The 27,165-nt window shown below is 44.0% G+C and overlaps 1 protein-coding gene across 1 annotated transcript; it reads left to right on the top strand.

The window, feature by feature from the left end:
- The first annotated feature begins 12,447 nt into the window (after window positions 1-12,447).
- On the top strand, window positions 12,448-12,828 carry SZRD1 (SUZ RNA binding domain containing 1). Its single transcript, XM_061408676.1, is given in 3 exon segments — window positions 12,448-12,503; window positions 12,505-12,551; window positions 12,554-12,828. Coding segments are annotated over 3 exon segments (378 nt in total).
- Window positions 12,829-27,165: the final 14,337 nt, after the last annotated feature.

Below are 27,165 nucleotides of genomic sequence, written 5' to 3'. Positions count from 1 at the left end.
TACAGGCATACCTCAAGAAAAAAGAAAAAAGTCAAATAACCTAAGTCTACACCTAAAGCAACTAGGAAAGGAAGAAATGAAGAACCCCAGGGTTAGTAGAAGGAAAGAAATCTTAAAAATTAGGGCAGAAATAAATGCAAAAGAAACAAAAGAGACCATAGCAAACATCAACAAAGCCAAAAGCTGGTTCTTTGAAAGGATACATAAAATTGACAAACCATTAGCCAGACTCATCAAGAAACAAAGGGAGAAAAGTCAAATCAATAAAATTGGAAATGAAAATGGAGAGATCACAACAGACAACACAGAAATACAAAAGATCATAAGAGACTACTATCGGCAATTATATGGCAATAAAATGGACAACGTGGAAGAAATGGACAAATTCTTAGAAAAGTACAACTTTCCAAAACTGAACCAGGACGAAATAGAAAATCTTAACAGACCCATCACAAGCACGGAAATTGAAACTGTAATCAGAAATCTTCCAGGAAACAAAAGCCCAGGTCCAGACGGCTTCACAGCTGAATTCTACCAAAAATTTAGAGAAGAGCTAACGCTTATCCTACTCAAACTCTTCCAGAAAATTGCAGAGGAAGGTAAACTTCCAAACTCATTCTAGGAGGCCACCATCACCCTAATACCAAAACCTGACAAAGACGCCACAAAAAAAGAAAACTACAGGCCCATATCACTGATGAACATAGATGCAAAAATCCTTAACAAAATTCTAGCAATCAGAATCCAACAACACATTAAAAAGATCATACACCATGACCAAGTGGGCTTTATCCCAGGGATGCAAGGATTCTTCAATATCCACAAATCAATCAATGTAATACACCATATTAACAAATTTAAAAATAAAAGCCATATGATTATCTCAATAGATGCAGAGAAAGCCTTTGACAAAATTCAACATCCATTTATGATAAAAACTCTCCAGAAAGCAGGAATAGAAGGAACATACCTCAACATAATAAAAGCTATATTTGACAAACCCACAGCAAACATTATCCTCAATGGTGAAAAATTGAAAGCATTTCCTCTAAAGTCAGGAACAAGACAAGGGTGCCCACTTTCACCACTACTATTCAACATAGTTTTGGAGGTTTTGGCCACAGCAATCAAAGAAGAAAAAGAAATAAAAGAAATCCAAATTGGAAAAGAAGAAGTAAAACTCTAACTGATTGCAGATGACATGATCCTCTACATAGAAAACCCTAAAGACTCCACCAGAAAATTATTAGAACTAATCAATGAATATAGTAAAGTTGCAGGATATAAAATCAATACACAGAAATCCCTTGCATTCCTATACACTAATCATGAAAAAACAGAAAGAGAAATTAAGGAAACAATTCCATTCACCATTGCAACGAAAAGAATAAAATACTTAGGAATATATCTACCTAAAGAAACTAAAGACCTATATATAGAAAACTATAAAACACTGGTGAAAGAAATCAAAGAGGACACTAATAGATGGAGAAATATACCATGTTCATGGATCGGAAGAATCAATATAGTGAAAAAGAGTATACTACCCAAAGCAATCTATAGATTCAGTGTAATCCCTATCAACCTACCAATGGTATTTTTCAGAGAAGTAGAACAAATAATTTCACAATACAAAAAACCTTGAATAGCCAAAGCAATCTTGAGAAAGAAGAATGGAACTGGAGGAATCAACCTGCCTGACTTCAGGCTCTACTACAAAGCCACAGTCATCAAGACAGTATGGTACTGGCACAAAGACAGAAATATAAATCAATGGAACAAAATAGAAAGCCCAGAGATAAACCCAAACACCTATGGACACCTTATCTTTGACAAAGGAGGCAAGAATATACGATGGAGAAAAGACAATCTCTTTAACAAGTGGTGCTGGGAAAACTGGTCAACCACTTGTAAAAGAATGAAACTAGAACACTTTCTAACACCATACACAAAAATAAACTCAAAATGGATTAAAGATCTACACATAAGACCAGAAACTATAAAACTCCTAGAGGAGAACATAGGCAAAACACTCTCTGACATAAATCACAGCAGGATCCTCTATGACCCACCTCCCAGAATATTGGAAATAAAACAAAAATAAACAAATGGGACCTAATTAAAATTAAAAGCTTCTGCACAACAAATAAAACTATAAGCAAGGTGAAAAGACAGCCTTCAGAATGGGAGAAATAATAGCAAATGAAGGAACTGACAAACAACTTATCTCAAAAATATATAAGCAACTCCTGCAGCTCACTTCCAGAAAAATAAACGACCCAATCAAAAAATGGGCCAAAGAACTAAATAGACATTTCTCCAAAGAAGACATACAGATGGCTAACAAACACATGAAAAGATGCTCAACATCACTCATTGTCAGAGAAATGCAAATCAAAACCACTATGAGGTACCATTTCATGCCAGTCAGAATGGCTGCAATCCAAAAGTCTACAAGCAGTAAATGCTGGAGAGGGTGTGGAGAAAAGGGAACCCTCTTATACTGTTGGTGGGAGTGCAAACTAGTACAGCCACTATGGAGAACAGTGTGGAGATTCCTTAAAAAACTGGAACTAGAACTGCCTTATGACCCAGCAATCCCACTGCTGGGCATACACACAGAGGAAACCAGAATTGAAAGAGACACGTGTACCCCAATGTTCATCACAGCACTGTTTACAATAGCCAGGACATGGAAGCAACCTAGATGTCCATCAGCAGATGAATGGATAAAGAAAGCAGTGGTACATATACACAATGGAATATTACTCAGCCATTAAAAAGAATACATTTGAATCAGTTCTGATAAGGTGGATGAAACTGGAGCCTATTATACAGAGTGAAGTAAGCCAGAAAGAAAAACACCAATACAGTATACCAATGCATATATATGGAATTTAGAAAGATGGTAATGATAACCCTGTATGCGAGACAGCAAATGAGACACAGATGTATGAAACAGTCTTTTGGACTCTGTGGGAGAGGGGGAGGGTGGGAAGATTTGGGAGAATGGCATTGAAACATGTATAACATCATATAAGAAACGAATTACCAGTCCAGGTTTGATGCAGGATACAGGATGCTTGGGACTGGTGCACTGCGATGACCCAGAGGGATGATACGGGGAGGGAGGTGGGAGGGTGGTTCAGGATTGGGAACACATGTACACCTGTGGTGGATTTATGTTGATGTATGAGAAAACCAATAGAATATTGTAGAGTAATTAGCCTCCAATTAAAATAAATAAATTTAAATTAAAAAAAAGTGTATTACTAGGCCCAAATCAATAAAATCAGAAATGAAGAAGTTACAACCAACACCACATAAATATAAAGGATCATAAGAGATTACCTAGAGATGGCATTTTTCACAGAACTAGAACAAATAATTTTAAATTTTGTGTGGAAACCCAAAAGACCCCAAATAGCCAAAATAATCTTGAGAAACAAGAACAGAGCTGGAGGTATCACACTCACAAACTAGTAGCTGAAGGTGTCTTCAGACTATACTACAAAGCTACAGTAATCAAAACAATATAGTACTGGCACAAAACCAGACACACAGATAGATGGAACAGATTATAAAGTCCAGAAACAAACCCATGCACATATGGTCAATTAATCTGTGACAAAGGAGACAAAAATATACAAGGGAGAAAAGACAATTCCCTTCAATAAGTGGTGCTAGGAATATTGGACAGCTGCATGTAAATAATGAAATTAGAACATTTTCTTACACCATATAAAAAATAAACTCAAAATGGATTACAGACCTAAATATAAGACCATAAAACTCCTAGAAGAAAACACAGACAGAACACTCTTTGACATATATTGTAGCAATATGTTTTGGACCTGTCTCTTACAGCAAACTAAACAAAAACAAAACATGGTACCTCATTAAACTTAAAAGCTTTTTCACAGCAAAGGAAACCACTGACAAAACAAAAAGACAACCTACTGAAAGAGAGAAATATTTGCAAATGATATGAGTGATAAAGGGTTAATTTCTAAATTATATAAATAGCTTATAAAAATATTAAAAAACCAAACAACCCCATTTAGAAATGGGCAGAATAACTGAAAAGGCATTTTTCTGAAGAAGACATGCAAACAGCCAAGTCAATGAAAAGATGCCCAATATTGCTAATCATCATAGAAATGCAAATCAAAACCACAATGAGAGGGACTTCCCTGGTGGTCCAGCAGCTAAGACTCCATGCGCCCAATGCAGGGGGCCTGGGTTCAGTTCCTAGTCAGGGAACTAGATTCCACATGCTGCAACTAAGAGTTCACGTGCCTCAATTAAGAGTTCACATGCCACAACTAAGAGTACACATATGGCAACTAAAGAGATTTTGCATGCCTTAACGAAAGATTCTGCATGTAGCAATGAAGATTGAAGATCCCATGTACCACAACTAAGACCCAGTGCAGCCAAATAAATAAATATTAAAAAAACCCAACACTATGAGATATCACCTCACACCTCCCAGAATGGCTATCATCAAAAAGACCACAAACCATAAACACTGGGGGAGGATGTGGAAAAAAGGGTACTTTTGTATATTGTTGGTGGGAATGTAAATTGGTATAGTCACTGTGGAAAACAGTGTGAAGGTACATCAAAAAAGTAAAAATAGAATGACAATAGACCCAGAAATTCCATTCCAGGGTATATATCCAAAACAAAACAAAAGCATTAATTTGAAAAGATACACACAGCCTAATATGCATGGCACCATTATTTATACTAGCCAAGATATAGAAAGCAACTTAAGTATCTATAAACAGATCATGGATGAAGCTGTGATATATATATATATGTGCATGTGTGTGAGTGACACACAAGGGAATACTACTCAGTCATAAAAAGAATAAAATCTTGTCATTTGCAACATAAATGGATTTGGCGTGTATTATGTTAGTGAAATAAATCAGACAGAAGAAGACACATACCATATGTTATCACTTATTCACAGAATCTTACAGAAAACAACAAAGAAATGAGCATAACAACAACAACAAAAAAAACAGATTCACAGATAAACAGAACAAATTAGTGCTTATCAGTGAGGAGAGAAGACAGGAGGGGAAAGATAGGGATAGGAGATTAAGAGATACAAACTGCTATGTATAAAATAAATAAGCAATAAGGACATATTGTACAATACAAAAAACATAGTCATTATTTTGTAATAACATTAAAGGAAGTATAATCTATAAATGGGCTTCCCTGTGGCTCAGAGGTTAAAGTGTCTGCCTGCAATACAGGAGACCCGGGTTCGATCCCTGGGTCGGGAAGAACCCCTGGAGAAGGAAATGGCAACCCACTCCAGGATTCTTGCCTGGAGAATCCCATGGACAGAGAATCCCATGGACAGAAAAGCCTGGTGGGCTACAGTCCATGGGGTCGCAAAGAGTCGGACACGACTGAGCGACTTCACTCACTTAATCTATAAATACATGGAATCAATTTGTTGTATGTGTGAAATTAATGTATTGTAAATCAATATATCTTGATTTTTACTACCTTTTTGAAAATTATTAAAGTGAAGAGAGCTAGCACCTCTGACACTATAGGATCACCCATCACTCAGGCTGAGAATATGGCATTGGGAGTTTCTCTCAGGAGGGGAGAGCTTTGGGAGTTTCTCTCAGGGCAGGGAGAGTCTGAGGCCAAGAACATTGATTCTTTATACCAGCTGCTGCTGCTGCTTGCTCCTAAGTCGCTTCAGTCGTGTCTGACTCTGTGCGACCCCAGAGACGGTAGCCCACGAGGCTCCCCCGTCCCTGGGATTCTCCAGGCAAGAACACTGAAGTGGGTTGCCATTTCCTTCTCCAAGGCATGAAAGTGAAAAGTTAAAGTGAAGTCGCCCAGTCGTGTCCGACTCTTCGCGACCCCATGGTCCGCAGCCTACCAGGCTCCTCCGTCCATGGGATTTTCCAGGCAAGAGTACTGGAGTGGGTTGCCATTTCCTTCTCCAATTCGTTAAAAGTGAAAGTGAAGTCGCTCATTCGTGTCTGACTTTTAGCGACCCCATGGACTGCAGCCCACCAGGCTCCTCCATCCATGAGATTTTCCAGGCAAGAGTGCTGGAGTGGGGTGCCATTGCCTTCTCCGTCTTTATACCAGAGGAGGCAATAAAAGAGTCCCTTAGGCAACCTCTCTGGTTGAGGAAATATAGGGGCTTCTGGCTCATTTGTGGGTTTCTCGGACTGAGGGGAGTTTTGCTTCCCTCAGGGAGAGCAATTAGGGAGTCTCACAGACCGAAGATAACTTTAGTTTTATGTCTGCCTAATGGGGAATCACCCCAAAAGGCTTTAAGTAGTCTCTCAGTCGTAACGATTTTGAGGACGTTAGGAGGTACAGAAAATATTCATTTGTTTGAATTATCAACAGTAGGTCCCAGTTTTTTTACTTGCTCCCCTTAACCCGTCTAGAGAGACCCTGAGAGAGAGCTTACCTCAGACGCGAAGCGGTGCCGAAGTGCCACTCGACGTCAGGACGAAATCCCACGAGATGTCGGGATGAAATCCCATGCGACATCGGGACGAAATCCCATGAGACATCGGGACGAAATCCCACAGTTCAACCGACCAAGGACAATCAACAAATCAGAACAGTTAGCAAACTTGATCTGGCCAATCAGAGATGAGGAGAGTAGGCGGGGCAAGAGAGGCAGGAATGGGGTCACCTAACAACGGCACCCCACTCCAGTACTCTTGCCTGGAAAATCCCATGGGCGGAGGAGCCTGGTAGGCTGCAGTCCATGGGGTTTCGAAGAGTTGGACACGACTAAGCGACTTCACTTTCACTTTTCACTTTCATGCATTGGAGAAGGAAATGTCAACCCACTCCAGTGTTCTTGCCTGGAGAATCCCAGGGACAGGGGAGCCTGGAGGGCTGCCGTCTATGGGGTCTCATAGAGTCGGACACAACTGAAGCAACTTAGCAGTAGTAGAAGGAGCAGCAACAGTCCACTCTCCAGGGACAGGAGTGCCTTTTCAAAGTGGGTGGAAACTTGAAGTTTCCTGCTTGAAGCAGGATTGCCTCCCATCAAAACTGGCCACTCCCAGTTACGTAGGTCCGTTAGCACGCATGCTCAGATGTTGGCCACTGCACCTTCCATAGGTCCATTAGCACGGATGCTTAGATGTTACCTTTCCATTCAGCTTACCTCTTTCTACCCTCTGTTGTGTGTTTGTTTGGTTTTAATAAATGGTACATCTAGCTTCTCTGGTAGCTCATATGGTAAAGAATCTGGCTGCAATGCAGGAGACCCGGGTTTGATCCCTGGGTCGGGAAGCTCCCATGCAGAAGGGAATGGCAACCCACTCCAGGATTCTTGCCTGGAGAATCCCATGGACCAACCATGGGGTCGCAAAGAGTCAGACACGACTGAGCGACTAACACTTTCATTTTCAAATGGTATATCTGAGGCAGGCTGCCACCTCAAATCCTTCCCATCAGTCTCCAACTTCCTCAGATATGGGGTCTTTCTTAGGGCATCATATGGCCTTTCTAATAACTCAAGAATTTTAAACTTAAAAAAAAAAACTTTTAAATATGTGCTTTTTCTGGAAGATCCAATAACCAGAAACATGCTTTCAGTTCAGTTGAGTCACTCAGTCGTGTCCGACTCTTTGTGACCCCATGAATCGCAGCACTCCAGGCCTCCCTGTCCATCACCAACTCCTGGAGTTCACCCAGACTCACGTCCATTGAGTCAGTGATGCCATCCAGCGGTTTCATCCTCTGTCGTCCCCTTTTCCTCCTGCCCCCAATCCCTCCCAGCATCAGAGTCTTTTCCAATGAGTCAACTCTTCGAATGAGGTGGCCAAAGTACTGGAGTTTCAGCTTTAGCATCATTCCTTCCAAAGAAATCCCAGGGCTGATCTCCTTCAGAATGGACTGGTTGGATCTCCTTGCAGTCCAAGGGACTCTCAAGAGTCTTCTCCAACACCACAATTCAAAAGCATCAATTCTTCGGTACTCAGCCTTCTTCACAGTCCAACTCTCACATCCATACATGACCACAGGAAAAACCATAGCCTTGACTAGACGGACCTTTGTTGGCAAAGTAATGTCTCTGCTTTTTAATATGCTATCTAGGTTGGTCATAACTTTTCTTCCAAGGAGTAAGCGTCTTTTAATTTCACGGCTGCAGTCACCATCTGTAGTGATTTTGGAGCCCCCCAAAATAAAGTCTGACACTGTATCCACTGTTTCCCCATCTATTTCCCATGAAGTGATGGGACCGGATGCCATTATCTTCGTTTTCTGAATGTTGAGCTTTAAGCTGACTTTTTCACTCTCCTCTTTCACTGTCATCAAGAAGCTTTTGAGTTCCTCTTCACTTTCTGCCATAAGGGTGGTGTCATCTGCATATCTGAGGTCATTGATATTTCTCCCGGCAATCTTGATTCCAGCTTGTGTTTCTTCCAGCCCAGCGTTTCTCATGATGTACTCTGCATATAAGTTAAATAAACAGGGTGACAATATACAGCCTTGACGTATTCCTTTTCCTATTTGGAACCATTCTGTTGTTCCATGTCCAGTTCTAACTGTTGCTTCCTGACCTGCATACAAACATGCTTTCAGATCAGATCAGAGTAGATCAGTCGCTCAGTCGTGTCCCACTCTTTGTGACCCCATGAATGGCAGCACGCCAGGCCTCCCTGTCCATCACCAACTCCCGGAGGTCACTCAGACTCACATCCATCGAGTCAGTGATGCCATCCAGCCATCTCATCCTCTGTCGTCCCCTTCTCCTCCTGCCCCCAATCCCTCCCAGCATCAGAGTCTTTTCCAATGAGTCAACTCTTCGCATGAGGTGGCCAAAGTACTGGAGTTTCAGCTTTAGCATCATTCCTTCCAAAGAAATCCCAGGGCTGATCTCCTTCAGAATGGACTATTTGTTAATCTCATAACTGATGCTTTTGAACTGTGGTGCTGGAGAAGACTCTTGAGAGTCTCTTGGACAGCAAGGATATCAAACCAGTTAATCCTAAAGGAAATCAATCCTGATTATTCCATTGGAAGGACTGATGCTGAAGCTCCAATATTTTGGCCACTTGATGCAAAGAGCCAACTCATTGGAAAAGAGCCTGATGCTGGAAAACATTGAGGGCAGGAGGAGAAGGGGCCAACAGATGTTGAGATGGTTGGACAGCATCACTAACTCAATGGACATGAGCTTGAGAGAAGCCTGGCATGCTGTAGTCCATGGGACTGCAGAGAGCCAGACACAACTGAGCAACTGAACAGTAAAAACAACAAATCTCATTCTGCCAGGTGTCTTCCCTACTCTTCTTCTTTGCTTATTATATGTTTTGCCATTACTGCACTTACTTAATTTAATAAATTCATAAATGGCAAAAATTTACCAAAGGCAATTTGGAACTTCACTGACTTCTTTGGAAAACTTGAGGCCTTCCCAAACTGGCACATCCAAGGCCTGCCCCTTCTCATCACTTCCATTCCTTCTTCCTCCTCTTATTGCCTTTGTTCTTCCCTGAAGTTGCCTTAAGTCCTTTGATTTGTCTCCCTTCAACATCCCTGCCTGATCTTTCTCTTCCTAATACAGCCCCTCAGATTCCTGTAATTACTAGACTATAGTCACTCCCGACTCCAAAGGCAACCACCTAAAGCTGAGAAAGCTAACTGAAAACAGACTGGCTATTTTATCCACTCAGATATTTTTGGAGACATTCAGGTGGCTTCTGGGTATCTCTTTGGCCTGTCTTCCCATATTTATCCCTCCCACAGCCTCCATAAGATTGGGGCTTCCCACGTGGCACAGTGGTAAAGAATCTGCCTGCCAACGCAGGAGCCACAAGAGGCACAGGTTCGGTCCCTGGGTTTGGAAGATCTCCTAGAGTAGAAAATGGCAACCCACTTCAGTATTCTTGCTTTGAAAATCCCATTGACAGAGGAGCGTGCAGGCTACAGTCCATGGGGTTGCAAAGAGTTGGACATGACTGAGCACGCACGCACACAACTCCATAAGCATTACACATCAGGCAAAAGTAGATGGTGGGAACTCTAAGCCCTCATATTAAACAGATAAACTCACTTGTTCTATCTGTCAGAATAATCCTGATAAAAATATAAAGGGGGACAAAGACAAGGGCCATAACTGTGTTATATTAACCAAGGAGTTCTATATTTCTATTTTTATACATGACTCAACTAAAATTTTAGAATGATAGCTATAATATCCTTATTTGTATCTGTCTGTATGTTTATATCGGAGAAGGCAATGGCACCCCACTCCAGTACTCTTGCCTGGAAAATCCCATGGACGGAGGGCCTGGTGGGCTGTAGTCCATGGGGTCGCTAAAAGTCGGACATGACTGAGCGACTTCACTTTCACTTTTCACTTTCATGCATTGGAGAAGGAAATGGCAACCCACTCCAGTGTTCTTGCCTGGAGAATCCCAGGGATGGGGGAGCCTCGTGGGCTGCCATCTATGGGGTCGCACATATGTATGTATGTTGTATGTTATGTAATATTTTTCTGACCTTCAGATAGTGTTACCAAGTTGTTCAAATATCCTGACAACTTTTGACATCTTGCCTTCCCCAAATCTAATCCAAATTGATATCTTTTATATACTTGATATCTTTTATTTTTTATATACTTGATATCTTTTATATAGTTTTATATATCTTTTATATACTTTTTTATACTTTATAAAATTGACTTTGGGGTTTCCCAGAGGGCCACTGGAAAATCACAAAGGATTTGTTCTTTAGTCTTGTAAAAAGAGGTGCTAAAAATGATTAGCTTTATTTAATATTATATAAATGATTATATAAATTACATGGAAAGTGTTGTCAAAAAATACTTAGCCTTCCCTAGATTAAAGTTGTTTGGGTAAAATATTATTAATATAAATAGTTCAAAAATTATGTAAGTTTCCTAGAGATTTGTCATCGTGCTCACTGTCTCTGATATATTTCTATTTGTGTCATCATGTTGCTTTACCTTATGTTGTGTGTGTGTACATGTTCAGTCACTCAGTCATGTCTGACTCTTTGCAACCCCATGGACTACAGCCCTCCAAGGCCCTCTGTCCATGGGATTTCTCAGGCAAGAAGACTGGAGTGGGGTGCCATCTCCTACTCCAGGGAATCTTCCCGACCCAGGGATCAAACCCACATCTCTTGGATCTCCTGCATTGGCACCTGGGAAAGCCCCTTACCTAATTTTAGGTAGCAACAATACAATTTTATAAATAATACTTTCAATTATTTGAAAAACATTAACTTGGTCACAATTTTACTTTTCAAAATCCGCTAACTGGGGATTGTAAATTTCATTTGGAAGTTTACATCACTCACCTTTTGAGTTTTCTTAATAGATAGATATGTAGGACCTTTTCTTCAGCTCCTAAATCTCATGGTTATAAAATAAATATGTTCTTACTATCATATATGTTTTCTCTCTGGCTTAAAACTTTCCCTTGTAAAAGGGCTGCTGCCACTGTGGTTGCTAAACTTTTATTAGGACAAGTGTTCCACACTGGCTCTGTCAAGTGACTGAAGGGCCCATTTCATGAGTAAAGTCATCCAAGAAATCCAATGAGTTCTTCATTTATCACAAAAATTACACTGTCTTTGTCATCCTCTTACTCATTTGGAATGATAGAGGTAATGGACTATTAAAATAAAAACTTGCTAAACTGATGGAAGAAGTCAATTTCCCATGGCCTAAGGGTTTCACCCTTATCCCTTATTGCTCCCTGGTCCTTTCTGATGGGTCATACCAACTGTTCTCTTATAAAATTATGGGCTAGCCCTTAGAATTCTCTATTCTGTTGGGCTCTTGAAGTCTCTAACTAGGTCAATTCAGACATTCTAAAATTTGGCAAGAAATTTGTTCATTATTCCCAAACTTCTCTTTGGCAAGTTGAAGCTGCTTTTTCTCCATTTCTCCCATGTATACCACTATATAACCTAGAAACTGGAGACTTAATTCTTTCAAGGCAACCAGAAGACTAATCTTGAGTCTTATTGTGTGTGTGTGTGTGTGTGTGTGTGCTATGTCACTTCAGTCGTGTCCAGCTCTTTGCAACTCTATGGACTGTAGCCTGCCAGGCTCCTCTGTCCATGGGGATTCTTCAGGCAAGAATACTGGAGTGGGCTGCCATGCCCTTCTCCAGGGGATCTCCCTGACCCAGGGAACAAACCCATGTCTCTGATGTCTCCTGCATTAGCAGGTGGGTTCTTTACCACTAGTGCCACTTAGGAAGCCCCTTGAGTCTTATTAACAGGGCCCTTTCATCATTCTCTCTACATCATTAACTCTACCACCAAACCCCAGGGAGTCAAATCCTGGATTGGTGTTTCTCAACTGAAAAGATATGAAAACCTACTCTAAATGGAAATCCATCCCAACTGCAGACTCTAAACTGAAGGTCTTGGAAAGTGGCCAGTAAGATGGAAGATGAGGAAGTTGCTGAGAGCTGGAAGGAGGTGGCAGATGGTGGGGAAGTCCAAATCTTCCAGAGCGCATATTGTGATTCAGGATGACAGCCTTCCCAGGAGCCCCCTCTACAGATCAGCATCCTCAAGAGGCCCAACCGCACTGGTGTGATCAGCAGCCCCAACTCCACCAGCAGGCCAGGCCTAGTGTCAAGTCCCTAGTGCAGCAGGAGGTAGCAGAGCCTGGGCAGCACCAGCCCTGAAGAGGATCAAGAGAAATCTACCCTCAACAGGCCAATCAGGATCTCCCAACCCGAAGACAGCAGGTATCTCAGCAATGTGATCAGATAGCCTTTGGGTCCTGATGGGTCACAAAGCTTCAAACAGCTCAGATAAATGCAGGCAGGAATGGATATTGCTGTCATCACTTCCTGAGTGGGCCATCGGCTGCGGGTCACACTGCTGTGGCAGACAGCTGGACTTGAGCAGAGGGAACGACCTGGCTTACTTGCACTCTGATCCCCTTTGCTCCACACATTGTGACCATGAACCCCATATGCTGTGACTTCCCTCCCCCCTCTTCCCACTGTGATTGGCGCGGCTACACGGGCTTCCCAACTCAATGGGAAGGGAAAGTGTGGGGAGTTAGAGGAGGGTTGGGGGATCCACCAAAGACTCGAGTAGAGAGACAGTACCACTTGGCTACTTGGGATAAAGTCAGTGTCAGCAATAATAGTTCATCATGCTCATTAACTTGAGATTTCAAAACACAACTGAGAACTCCCATCCACACACCCTCAAGTGCACATCTTCATTATTAAAAAACCAAGTTCCATTTGAAAATATCCTGTTTTTCTCTTTTCTTCTGAATTTTGTTTCTTTACACAAATTTTTAAAAAATAAATTTTATTTATTATTATTTATTTATTGGCTGTGCTGGGCCTTCGAAGCTTCCTCTAGTTGGGGTGAGTGGGGGCTACTCTCTAGTAGTAGTACATGAGCTTCCCACTGTGGTGGTTTCTATTGTTGTGGAGCACAGGCTCTAAGGCCCAAGGGCTTCAGTAGCTGTGGTGCACTGACTCAGTTTGTGGAGCCTGGGCTTAGTTGCTCTGTGGCATGTGGGATCTTCCTGACCATGGATCAAACCCATGTCCCCTGCATTGCAAGACAGATTCTTAATCCCTGGACCACCAGGGAAGTCCCTGTTTATACTAATATTTGATTTACCAAAAAAAGTGCCTGGGGGGTTTTAGCAGTTTAATGAGTTTTTAATTGAGAAAGAATAGTTTGATAGCCTACTTAAAAATGTTTCTGGGCAATTTGCTAGAAACATTAACCAGTGAATAGTTTGGTTGCTGCTGCTGCTAAGTCGCTTCAGTCGTGTCCGACTCTGTGTGACTCCATAGACGGCAGCCCACCAGGCTCTCCCATCCTTGGGATTCTCCAGGCAAGAACACTGGAGTGGGATTCTCCAGGCAAGAACACTGGAGTGGGATTCTCCAGGCAAGAACACTGGAGTGGGTGTTCTTGCCTGGAGAATCCCAGGGATGGGAGAGCCTGGTGGGCTGCCGTCTATGGGGTCGTACAGAGTCGGACACGACTGAAGCGACTTAGCAGCAGCAGCAACCAAACTATTCATTGGTTAATGTTTCTAGCAAATTGCCCAGAAACATTTTTAAGTGGGCTATCAAGCTATTCTTTCTCAATTAAAGTTTGGTAGTCTACTTAAAAATGTTTCTGGGCTAGGCATATACCTTGAGGAAACCAAAATCAAAAGAGACACATGTATCCCATTGCTCACTGCCACACTATTTACAATACCTAGAACATGGAAGCAACTTAGATGTCCATCGACAGATAAAAGGATACAGAAGTTGTGGTATATACACAATGGAATATTACTCAGCCATAAAAAAGAATGCCTTTGAGTCAGTTCTGATGAGGTGGATGAACCCAGAACCTATTGTACAGAGTGAAGTGAGTCAGAAAGAGAAAGATAAATACTGTATTCTAACACATATATATAGAATCTAGAAAAATGGTACTGAAGAATTTACTTACAGGGCAACAATGGAGAAACAGACAAAGAGAATAGACTTATGGACATGGGGAGAGGGGAGGAGAGGGTGAGATGTATGGAAAGAGGAACATGGAAACTTAACATTACCATATGTAAAATAGACAGCCAACAGGAATTTGCTGTATGGCTCAGGAAACTCAAACAGGGGCTCCGTATCAACCTAGAGTGTGGGATGGGGAGGGAGATGGGAGGGAGATTCAAAAGGGAGGGGATATATGTATACCTATGGCTGATTCAGAAAACAACAAAATTCTATAAAGCAATTTTCCTTCAATAAAAAATTGATTTAAAAAATCCGTTTTTCAACTCATCTTCCATTTGTACTGAAATGGCTTTTCCAGTGATGTTGTTTCAATAAAGGAGTAGCATAGAGTAAAAAAAAAATGTTTCTGGGCAATTCACTAGAAGCATTAACCAATAGGATTTTGGTGAGCTTAGCTTCTGTATTCCTACTGAAGCCCAGAAAAAGGGCAGGGCTCTGTAGTCCTCAGGACAGACCCCAAGCCTATACCTCCCTATCCCCAGCTATGTCCCAGGGCATCTTGGCCCTGCCTGGAGACTGGACTAGCTTTATAGGCTCAGAGAGCCTGGGGAGGGTGTCAACCACTCACCTAGTCTAGTATTTTGGGCGATAGATAAAGTGAACAGACTCCCTCTTCCAAAACCCCTCAGGGTGGTTCCCCACCAGCCAGGCTTGCTACTTCTAGAAGAGGGCAGGGAGTGAGGCTGCACTCCCGGGCTTTAGGAGTAAGGGCTGCAAGACTTGCTCAGTGTTTTGTTGTCAGCACAGGGAAAGCCAGGAGACAGTCTGACTCCAGGACTCTGAGCCTCCTGCCAAGTGTGGTCAGAAGGTAGGTGGATCTTCCCACTCCAGCAAGGCTTAGAATGCCTAAGGGTCTGTGGAGTGCTGCCTCTGTTGATGGCATCAGCTCGGTAACTCTATCCAGTATATTTCCCTTGTGAAATCACCACCTTATGAGCAAACCATTCTGAATACACATGGGAAAAGACAAGCTGTGCATTGTAAAGATTGGTAATGACAGACTGGTTTCCCACAGTCTTAGTCTATCCTCCACCAGAGAAAGGGCATGGAATGAAAGCAGTTTCCCCTCTGTCCTTGGATCCTGGAGATTTGCTTTGGTTCTTTGAGGTGGAAGAGATGTAGGGGGCCCTGCCCAGGGTAGCAGTGTGTATATAAATCTGTCTCCTCTCAGGCTTTCTGATCTTTTCCATTGCCTTATGTCCCTCAGCCAGTCAGATGACCTCCTCACTCAGCAGATGAGTTTTGGAGTGGCTGTTGTGACATTTGTGATTAGGGCAGCTTGCTCTGGCTAAGGTGGTAAGCCAGGTCTTGCAGGCTCACTCCACCTTTGCATTGCCTGGCTCTCAGCCTGTCCTGTGGGGATGTCAATCGGGCCCAGCAAGCCTTGGCCCAGTACATCTTCCTTTTAGGAGGAAAGGTCTGCTCTCAGTTGGATCTCCAACTAGTCCATAGCACAGGCTTACAATTGTGTGAAGGCAGGCAATTGTTCTTGAGCAGAGCTGAAATAAAGCTTCAGTCAGTAAGAACCCGCAGGAAGTTGAATGGTGCCCACAGGCTGTTCTGAGGGGAAATGACCTCCAGGAATAGGTACAGGAAAAGGTTGCTACTGTCTTTACGGTTCCACTGCCCTGACCAAGTTTCCGCATTTTAAACGGTTATCATCCATCTCTCCTGTAATAGTGGTTTCTGGCCCAGATGAGACTATGCTTTCCCATTGGAGGAGGTACAGAGGTAAGCCAGGTGGGAAGACTGGAAGTGCTTGTTGCTCAGCTGTTGGGACCACCTGTTCTTGCTCCCCTCCTCTAGTGGGAACCAAGGGAAGGCTGACTGATGAGTGTCTGTGAATCAAGAATGTAGTAGGGACTGATGTTCCCACCTCCCTCTGGCTAAAGATGGGACTCTGTCTGCCGGGAGCTTGTCATCACACCAGCAGTCATATCCTGGCTTCCCAGATGGAGAGGTGGCAGGCAAAATTTTAAAAAGAAAACAGGAAATCATTGTGTTGGGGGGAGGTGAGAGGGGAGATGTGAGAATGGTTTGGATTTTGCATGTGTGTGTGTGTTTGTGGGTTTTTGTTTTATCATAGTTGTCTATAACTCTCCTTAAGTACTTTTCCTTTTCTTTTTTTTTTTTTAAATTTTAAAGTAAATTGTAGGCTTTAGCTTGGAAAACCTCAGGGGAGTGGGGGGCAGAAACCTGAGGCTGCTGCTCCTTTATCTGCCTTTACAGTACTATCCCCTTCTCCCAGCTCCTCCATGACCCCAGGAGCCAGGCCTCAGCCCTTCCAGCTAACCACTTCCCATAAGCCATTACTCTGATGTTGGCCTGTAACCAAAGGAGCTGGGGGGCTGGGCCTGGGACCAACCCTTCTTCACCCACTCAGTCAGGGTGCTCCCCACTTGCAGGCAGGAGTCAGCACCCCATCTGCTACCATCAGCCCCTTTCAGAGCCCACTGCCCTGCACAGCCCTGGCTAGCCCAGCCATACACTGCTTGGCCCCATCTGGGGATGCTCTGCTTGGGGGTGGGGTGGCGGGGCTGCCCCAGCCTCCCTGGTAGGCAGAGACTCTAGAAACTTCTGGGGCCCTGTTTTTGGCCATGTGATTTCATGGGTGCATATGAGCCCCTTGGGTATCTGAACACAGGGGCATGGGACAGAGGGCTACACCCCTGCCGTCCTGCTCTGCTGGTCTAGTGGGCAAATGCCCACCCTACCCCCTGCTGAATTGGCAGATTAAGCATGTTATAAATTGTATTTTAAATACATGATTTAAACTTGTAAAAAAAATAAACTGAGAGTCCCTTGAGAACCCCTGGAAGCAGACATTGCCACAAGGGGTACTGCTTTTATAAGAACATCAGACCAAGGAGATGACACCATGAGGTGGTCAGCTTCTGCCCAAGATGCCAAACAAGACCCTGTAGGATGCTCTTGTGTACTTCCTAATCTCACCATTTTTACCGTTCTTGCAGAATCATGTTTTTTTCTCTATCTACTCCAGCATCATCTTTACTATCCACATAACTCCCCCTCCCTTACAACTGAAGACTTCCATAATGAGCCTTCATTTGTATTATTTCATTTCCCCCTTCACCCAAGGTATTCTCCCCTTTAACAATTCCACCACCCCTGCAAGGACCCCAGAATCCATAGCCTTCCTTCACCCAACTCATAGTACAGTCTGTCACAACCTCACTTTAGAATGCAGGTTATGTTCTCCCTCTTCTTTGGAAACTTCCAGTTTCCCTTAAATCCCTATGCCATCTCATATTTAAGGGATCCTTTGTGCTCTCACTCAGAGTCTTTTCCCTAGTCTAGGGAAAAAAGCAGGGTCACTCAGCATTTTTCTCTACACTTCGAAAGGAATCTCCTTCAACCTCAATACTTTTCAAAAAGGGCAATCCATGCTTAACCAGACTTCCCTTTTTTTTCTCACCTTAACTACTCTATTACCTCTGATTTAAGTTTTCCAGACACTAGATGAGCCAAAAGTCTATGAAACATGTTACAACTACAAGCTTAGGCAAAATCCAAGCCCCAGAAGGAGGCTGTGCTCTTGTCTCATCAGGTACTTAAGAAGACTTAAACAAGAGGCTAAGAGACTGGGAGTAAATCTAAAAACACTTGCTGCAGCAAGTCAAGTATGGGCTACATGCATGCCTAGAACTGCTGTTGTGTGGGCTGCTTAGAAGTTCATCTGGCCACCTGCATCTTCTGTGCTCTGCTACAGGAAATAACCATGACTGTGAATAATCTTACCAAAACCACTAATATCACTACCTGAGAACTACAGGAACTCCAGTGAGTGGATCTTCATAATTATCTGGCATTGGACACCATCCTGGTGTGGGGCACTTGTGATTGGAAGCCTTTGCTGTGTGTGTATTCCCTGAAATCTTTCTGATGTCTATGCCATCACCAAAAACATCCAGACATTCCAGAAAATTCTTCAGATTTTCACTGTCGTCTTCACTCTCTGAATACCCTTCAGGCCCAATGTCTAGGAATCTTCTCAACTCGTTCTCTCTGAACATCAAATCTTAGATTTACTCCCTTATTAAACCTTTAATAACTATTATTTTATTTTATTCCTAAGTATGCATGCGTGCTAAGTCACTTCAGTTGTGTCTGACTCTTTGTGACCCTATGGACTGTAGCCCACCAGGCTCCTCTCTCTGTGGGAGTCTCCAGGCAAGAATACTAGAGTGGGTTGCCACGCCCTTCTCCAGGGGATCTTCCCAACCCAGGGATCGAAACTGTCTCGAATGTCTCATGTCTCCTGCATTGGCAGGTGGGTTCTTTACCACTAGTGCCACCTGGGAAGCCCAAGATTCTTTAACAGCTGTCAGCCTAATAGAACAATCAACAGATGACACACAGTCCTTCAAGAATAACAAGAACATGAAGGCCAGCACCCCCTTGAAAACTATCTGGACCTAACTCAACTTCCTAATGGGGCTTCCCTAGTGGCTCAGTGGTTAAGAATCTGCCTACAAAGCAGGATACTCTGGTTCAATCCCTGGGTCAGTACTCTAGTACTCTTGCCTAGAGAATCCCATGGACAGAGGAGCCTGGCAGGCTTCAGTCCATAGGGTTGCACACAGTCGGACATGACTGAAGCGACTAAAGCAGCAGCAGCAGCAACTTCCCAGGAACTCTTATTCCATAAGGACAGATTTTGTCTGACTTAATGAGGGGGGCACTAAGTGTTCACAATTACCTATTGCTTACCCTCTGCTTTGTCTTGACCAAATTTTAGTCAGCCTTCTTCCTTCCTACAGGCTCCTGAACTCTGCTTGCCCCCAAGCCTGAGAAAGCACAAAAAGGGTGAATTTTACCTCCCTTCTCAGTTTCTCCTGGGATACTTTAAGTTGTGTGGCTATGGCATGACTGGCTGTATTTCTTTCACTGCCATGGTGTCCTGCACATACTCTGTTTCTCCTGCCCTTCCACCCACCAATTAGTGATCCTAAAGTGGTTAGTATCAGGACAATATTTGGAAAGATTGTGGCATTGGAGAGTTGTGGCTAGTGTGGTTGGTGAGGGCAAGTCCTTGCGAGGTTCTGCTGCTGAGTAAATATCTACTGCAGTTTTGAGTCAAACCCAGTATCCAGTGTTGGACAAGGGGAAGCTTGTTATAGGGGAGGCCCTTTACAAGGGATTCTCTTACAGGCCCACCAAGACTCTCACTGCTGCCCATATTCTGTGTTCCTGTGAAGGCAAGTTGTACAGCTTAGAGCAATTCAAGGTGATGTTAATAGGAGTTTATAATTTCTAGCCAAGCAAACCTGCATATTATCTACCTCATACTCAGCATCTGAGTCAGCTCAATTTGTTATGGGCTCAGCCCATGATTGGCCACATATTTGAAGTAAGAGTTGACCCACAGACACCTGTACTGTGAATCACAAGTCATATCTTAGAGCCTGGCTTAGCAAGATTGGGTGTTGCAGATAGTAGTAGAGATGGGAGGAGAAATGCTAGCCTTAGTGATGGTGTCTGTGGTCATGTTAGTAGGACTGACTGACCTGAATGTCCAATAGCATGCTTCCCATGGTTCCAATCCTGACCCATGTTGTATGTTTCCCTGTTTTGTGTAAGAGGCATGTTGTTTCTGAACACTGTCAGCACTAGAGTGTAGTTTGCCAGGGGAAGGTGATCCATCAATGGTGTGTAATCAACACTGGTAAAGGAGGAACACCTCAAATATGGAAGGGGTACAGCAAGAGAGTAAGGGTGAAGGTCAGAGATTATCTGTGGGCAGCAGTAGAAGCTCTGGTTGTCCCTTGCCATGCCATGCCATGCTGTGCTACCTCACTTCAGTCATGCCTAACTCTTTGCGACCCTATGGACTGTAGCCCACCAGGCTCTTCTGTCCATGGGATTCTCCACACAAGAATACTGGAGTGGGTTGCCATGTCCTCCTCCAGGGGATCTTTCCCACCCAGGGATCGAACTCACCTCTCCTGCAGCTCCTGCATTGTAAGCAGGGGAAGCTCGGTTGTCCCTTGGATATCATCCAAATGGTATTACCCAGTCCAGGGGTAACTAATTCTACCTCCTGGGTGTCAAGAGCTGTTCCAAGGTTGTTCTATGGAGATTTAGTGGAGTATTTGGGCAGCAGATTAGGATGCTTTTCTCTCCAGATAGTGGTGAGTGGTTTGCTCAGCTTACATTGGATGAGGAGCAGAAGCTCCCATTTGAGTATGGTCCCAAAGTTGGTGGTCCATGGCAGGTCCCTGTCGGGATCAAAGGGGAAGTGTTTGCTAGGCTCTCGATTTTCTATGAGGAAGAAGGGGAAAAGATGAAAGTATCAAGTGGATGTTCCTTTGTTGCGGGCAGCATGCAAGGCTCCCACGTCCATGAAAACTAGTAATTGGGTTGTGTGCAGTGTGGACATGCCCACCAGGAGAGGTCACAACGTCTCCTTGGGTGGTCACTCCATTTGTTGTGAATTTTGATACAGTGCAGTCATATCTTAGGACTGCACCTTTGAACTTATGGGACTATTTTACTCCAGGTTCTCTCAGCAGCCCTTGTTTTTAAATACCATTATATTCTTCCTAGACAGTGGGGTAGGTGAAAACTCACACAATGTGATTTTGTACTACTCACTGTTTGTTGCTTTGCAGTGGGAACCTTGATGTATTTGTGTAACTAGCAACACTCCCAAGGGCTGTCAGGCTGCTATGTTAACCCTTCAGTAATGTTAACAGAGGTTGGGGCCCCCACAGGGAGAGCAATGGAAGGCCTGTGTGGGTATCCACCACTATTAACCATGTGTTAACATATATGTTGCTGTTGCTCCTTGGGGAGGCCCAGTGAAATCACTTTGCCATCTCTGATGTGGCCCTCCTTCTCTGTGAATTTTCCCTCCAGTGAGGCATGCCCAATGTCTAGATTTCTGGCTTCTGCTACAGTCCCTGATGGTTTGTCTCACTGCTGATCTGACTCCTCTAACAATCCATTTTCATAACCCCATGATGCTCCAAAGCCCTGACCTCTCATGTGCCCCCTGATAGAAGTGGGGGTGGCTCCTCTCAAAGGTCGGGAGACTCCCCCTCCTTCCAGAGCCCTAGCTGCTCTGGTGGTTCAGTTAGTTCATCAGGCTTGGCATCTTAAGGTATCTCCTCTGTGTCTTGTTTGGTATAAGCCAAGGTATGGTGCACCCAGATAGGCAGAGTGGGAGCTAGTGTGGCAATTAGCCCCATAGCTCTTTATCCCAAATACCTGATTTTGCCAATGTGCTGACCAAGAAGTTAGCTCATGAACACTGACCAGGAGTCAGTAGAATATGAACGTTGGGGAAATGTTTGTCAAAGGCATACTCTATTGCTAGGACTATTACATGCTGCTCAGCTCATTGGGTGCTTTGGTCTGTGCCCTGTATGGATTTTATGGTCATAGGCTGTGGCTGTCTGTTGTCTGGTCCCTTAACACCCCATGCTCACTCCATCAGTAAAGGAAGATAATTGCTTTTCTTGTTTTGAGGGTGCTGACTGTCTTCCCTCCTGTCCCCACTGAGCAAGGGGTGGAGGCATTTCTGGGGTTTGGGTGAGTTAGCCCCAGTGGTGACTACTAGAAAAACCATAGCTTTGACTATAAAGATCCATATTAGTGGGTAATTTTTCTTTTAATTAATTGTCCTCTCAAGCCAGTCACCTCTTTTGGGGGGGGGGGGCCTTTAAAGCATGAATGCTCCCTGGGATTAGGAAGGTTTGAGCACCTATGTCCAACAGAGCCAGCCAGTGTGTTTGGGTTCTGGAGCCCAAACTACAGTTAATGTGATACAAGGGCAACTGTCTTCAGGTGAGGCCCCACTTCTGTGACTGTTGGACCCCTGCGTGGGGGCTGTCCTGGCCAGTGGCAGAGACCAGATGTAAGTACTGAAGATGAGGTTACCTCTGGAAGAGAAGCCTGCCACAGCTTGTACTCTAACCCTAGTAAGTAGTACTATTGCTGCACTGATGTATCAGAGAACCTCTGATGTGGAACTGTCTTGTCCTTTAGGGTTCAATATAACCTGTGATAGTTAAGTTTATGTGTCAATCTGACTGGGTCAAGAGTGCCAAGACTTTAGGTCAAACATTATTATGGGCGTGTCTGTGAGGTTCGAGATGAAATTAATATTTGAGTTGGTAGGCTGAGTAAAACAGATCCCCCCCTCCCCTGTGTGGGTGGGTCTCATCCAAGCAGTGAAGACCTGAGTAGAACAAAAAGATGACCCTCCCATAAGTAAGGGCTTCCCAGGTGACATTAGTGGTAAAGAACTCACCTGCCAATGCAGGGGATGTGAGAGACATAGGTTCAATCCCTGGGTTGGGAAGATCCCCTGGAGGAGGGCATGGCAACCCACTCCAGTATTCTTGCCTGGAGAATCCCATGGACAGAGGAACCTGGTGGGCTAAAGTCCATGGGGTCACAAGAAGTCGGTTCCTCCTGCCTGACTGCCCTGAGTTGGTACTTTGGTTTTTTCCTGCTTTGGGACTCAGATTGACACACTGTCTCTTCCTAGACCCCCAGCCAGCGAGTCTTTGGACAGAAACTACATCATGATCTCTCCTGGGGCTCCAGCTTGAGGACTGCCAGGCTAGCCCTGTGAACCAACTCCTTACAAAAAAAAAAATTCTTTTTATGTATACATCCTGTTGGTTCTGCTTCACTGGAGAATTCTGTCTAATATATAACCTTTGTTTTCTCAGAGTTCACGCTTAAGCAGAGGCCAAGCTGTAGGTTTGTTGACTTAGAGGGGGGCAGCTTCACTCTCGATGGTAATTCTGATATAGGCCAGGTGGCTTAAACACTTGTATCTGAGTTTGTCTTTCCTGAGTTTCTATTAAATGGAAGAGCAGCTGTGAATTTTGAACTGTTTTCGTAGTTAACCATCAGTGCCAGTAAAGAGGACTTACCTTTGTCAGGAGCCCCTCTGAGAAACAACTCTGTGGACTCAGGACTCTATCCACCCTCCTCCCACTTGCTCAGTCATCCTGCTGCACACCATCTGTTACCTGATAAGCCCACTTCAGCATCCCTAGCTGATGGAGGAGATCTTTGGCCTCAGATGGTGTTTTCCACTGACAGCCTGCCCAGGTGATTATGAGGCCTCATGTTGGGTGGGTAGCCCTCCATAGAAAAAATCCTTATCAACAAGGTATATGTGAACCAGGGTTCAAAGCTGCCTCTGGAGGTCCCTACCCCTCATTCCTCACTAATTGTGCAAGATCCCTTAGCAGGGATTCATTTTTCCATCCTGTTCTGTGAAGACAATTGTTATTGAAGTTCTGTCTTGCCTCTCTTGTTCAGCAGGATGCCCCCTTGTTTAGGAGTCGTAGGAGAGACAGGAAGATGATTTCCTTGTCTTTGTCACTTTAAGTAGTGCTTTAGCTGCCTCAACCCAAAAGTTGGGGTCTCGATACCCCTCCAGGGAGGGGCTAGAATGATAACAGCAGATCCACGTGTGATAGCATCAGAGTCAGGCTGCTGCCAAGTCACTTCAGTCGTGTCCGACTCTGTTCGACCCCATAGATGGCAGCCCACCAGGCTCCCCCGTCCCTGGGATTCTCCAGGCAAGAACACTGGAGTGGGTTGGCATTTCCTTCTCCAATGCATGAAAGTGAAAAGTGAAAGGGAAGGCATTCAGTCGTGTCCGACTCTTAGCGACTCCATGGACTGCAGCCTACCAGGCTCCTCCGTCCATGGGATTTTCCAGGCAACAGTACTGGAGTGGGGTGCCATTGCCTTCTCTGAGAGTCAGGCTAGCTGTTTGCAAAGATGCAAACACTTAGGGGACTAACCTTGGTCTGATGCCTCTGCCTTATAGGCTTGTTTAGCTGCTGTAGTGGCTCCCAGTGATGAGGACGTCCTCTTGTCACAGACTATCCCTGAATCGCTGGCCAGTGTCAGGGAGCTCCTCTCATTATAGCCCATTATGGGGTCAGGGGTAGCCTCCCTCAGTTCAGAGTCATATACCCCTCCCTCTTTTCTGTTCAGGCCCATAGGTCTTACAATATCCACCATTTGCCTAATGGGTTCCCAGGTGAGCAGGCTGACTTCCTACCCCATACAACTAGGCCCCTCTGCCCGCCCCAGCCCCAGATGCAGTGGCATCCCAAATTTTGAATTCCACTCATTTGAGGTCATCCAGGATTTTTGCTAATTGATTTTCCTGATGACTGGGTGGTGTCCATATCTATTTCCGGGTCATCCCCAGAAATTCTCCCCTTTTCATTGTCACTTGTAGGGGTTTGAGGTATTTGGGGGTTGATAAAGAAAAAATGGCAGAAAGCGAAGAGAAACTAAAGAGCCTCTTGATGAGGGTGAAAGAGGAGAATGAAAAAGTTGGCTTAAAACTCAACATTCAAAAAACTAAGATCCCATCACTTCATAGCAAATAGATGGGGAAAAAATGGAAACAGTGGCAGATTTTATTTTCTTCGGCTCCAAAATCACTGTGGAAGGTGACTTAAGCCATAAAATGAAAAGATGCTTGATCCTTGGAAGGAAAGCTATGATAAACCTAGACAGCATATTAAAAAGCAGAGACACCACTTTGAAGACAAAGGTCTATAGAGTCAAACCTATGGTTTTCCCAGTAATCATGTACAGATGTGAGAGTTGGACCATAAAGAAGTCTGAGTGGCAAAGAATTGATGCTTTTGAACTGTGGTGCTGTGGAAAACTCTTGAAAGTCCCTTGGACAGCAAGGAGATCAAACCAGTGAATCCTAGAGGAAATCAACCCTGAATATTCATTGAAAGGACTGATGCTGAAGCTGAAGCTCCAATACTTGGGTCACCCAATGTGTGGAGCTGACTTGTTGGAAAAGACCCTGATGCTGCAAAAAACTGAGGGCAGGAGGAGAAGGGGGTGACAGAAGATGAGATGGTTGAACGGCATCATCAACTCAGTGGACATGAGTTTGAGCAAACTCCTGGAGTAGTGAAGGACAAGGAATCTATGGGGTCGCAGAGTCGGACATGACTTAGCGACTGAACAAGAGAAAACATGACCACAAGGTGACAGTAGCACACATGAGCTTTATTGGCTTTGTGGGCTGGGGAAGTGCTTCACAACAGGAGGTGCGCGCGCAGAGGCTACTAAGAAAAGAGGAGGGCAAAGGAACTGCTGGGGGCTTGGGGATTAAGAGAGTGAGCTAATGTATCTAGGTGATGTCACTCAGCAATAAAGTGGGGAGTCTCTGTGTCAGAGAACTCTGAAGGGCAGCAGCAACTTGGGTTTTTTACAGCCCAGGACTTGCCTTATCTATTGACAACAGAGGTAGGGTGAGGTTTCATGGGGCATGCAAAGCAGGTAGGCCCTAAATGGTGAAAAATCTGCTTGTTTGGGCTATTTGTAAAATAATTGGATGTGTACACATTTCAGTTTGGCATCAATAGGCTTTTGAGCTATTGAATCTCAGCCTGCAGTGAAGAAATAACCAACTTTGGGGCCAATATGTAAAGGCCATCTTTGACCTATCTATATAACAGGTGAAGGGCACAATCCATCCCATTAAGTCCTTACAAATTGTGGCGGGATCTTAATTTCCAGACCAGGGTTTGAACCCATGCCCACTGCGGTGGAAGCAGAGAGCTCTAACCATTGGACTACTAGGGAATTTCCGGAATTCTGGCATAAAGGTTTAAAGGTAGAGTTACAGTTTCTCATTTAGGGATCATCCTTGGTCCTGGCGCCTGCAGTTGTAGCCTTGGTCCCAAGACCACTACATTAGGTTGGAAAGAAGAAAGTTGAGGTGTTGAGGGAAAGAATTGTGTAGTAGTAACAGCATCTTCCTTGCTCTCTCTGCCCCAGACCTCACAGAAAATTGGAGGAATACATCAAGCAGGGACTGTCCCTTGGCCCTTATGTTAAATGTGAGCACACATTCATAAAGGAATGCAAGCCAGCTCTTCATGCCTTTATCCCCCCTATTTTAGACATCTGCCTATTCCAATTTTTGATCAAACCAGTTCTCTGAGCTATATAGGCAACATGATCTATTCATTTAATGTGATATCTGTGCTCATTTTTGGACACTATTATAAGCTATAAGGGAGAAGGCAATGGCACCCCACTCCAGTACTGTTGCCTGGAAAATCCCATGGATGGAGGAGTCCATGGGGTCGCTAAGAGTCCGAAACGACTGAGCGACTTCACTTTCACTTTTCACTTTCATGCACTGGAGAAGGAAATGCCAACCCACTCCAGTGTTCTTGCCTGGAGAATCCCAGGGATGGTGGAGCCTGGTGGGCTGCCATCTATGGGGTCGCACAGAGTTGGACACGACTGAAGCAACTTAGCAGCAGCATAAGCTATAAGTGTAGCTATAGTGACACATAGCTATAAGTGTATTCCTAGGTTTGAAAAAAATGTAACTGTGGTCCAAGTTGCTACAGTAGCTTCTATTCCAGTCCTTTTATAGTATTCTGAGTATTTGCTTCTACTACTGAAAGCCCAGTAGAGTGTTCCTGTCAAGTCACATTTATAAAAGACTCATTAATGTGATGCCATAGAGGTGGTAACATATTGCAATATATGTGTACCAAGTCAACATACTGTCTACCTTAAACTTACATAAATGTTATATGTCAATTATACTCCAATTAAAAAA

Source organism: Bos javanicus, chromosome X, assembly GCF_032452875.1.
Source record: "Bos javanicus breed banteng chromosome X, ARS-OSU_banteng_1.0, whole genome shotgun sequence".
Lineage (NCBI taxonomy): Eukaryota > Metazoa > Chordata > Mammalia > Artiodactyla > Bovidae > Bos > Bos javanicus.
Note: the sequence above shows the minus strand (reverse complement) of the source record. Positions and strands in the feature narration are given on the sequence as shown.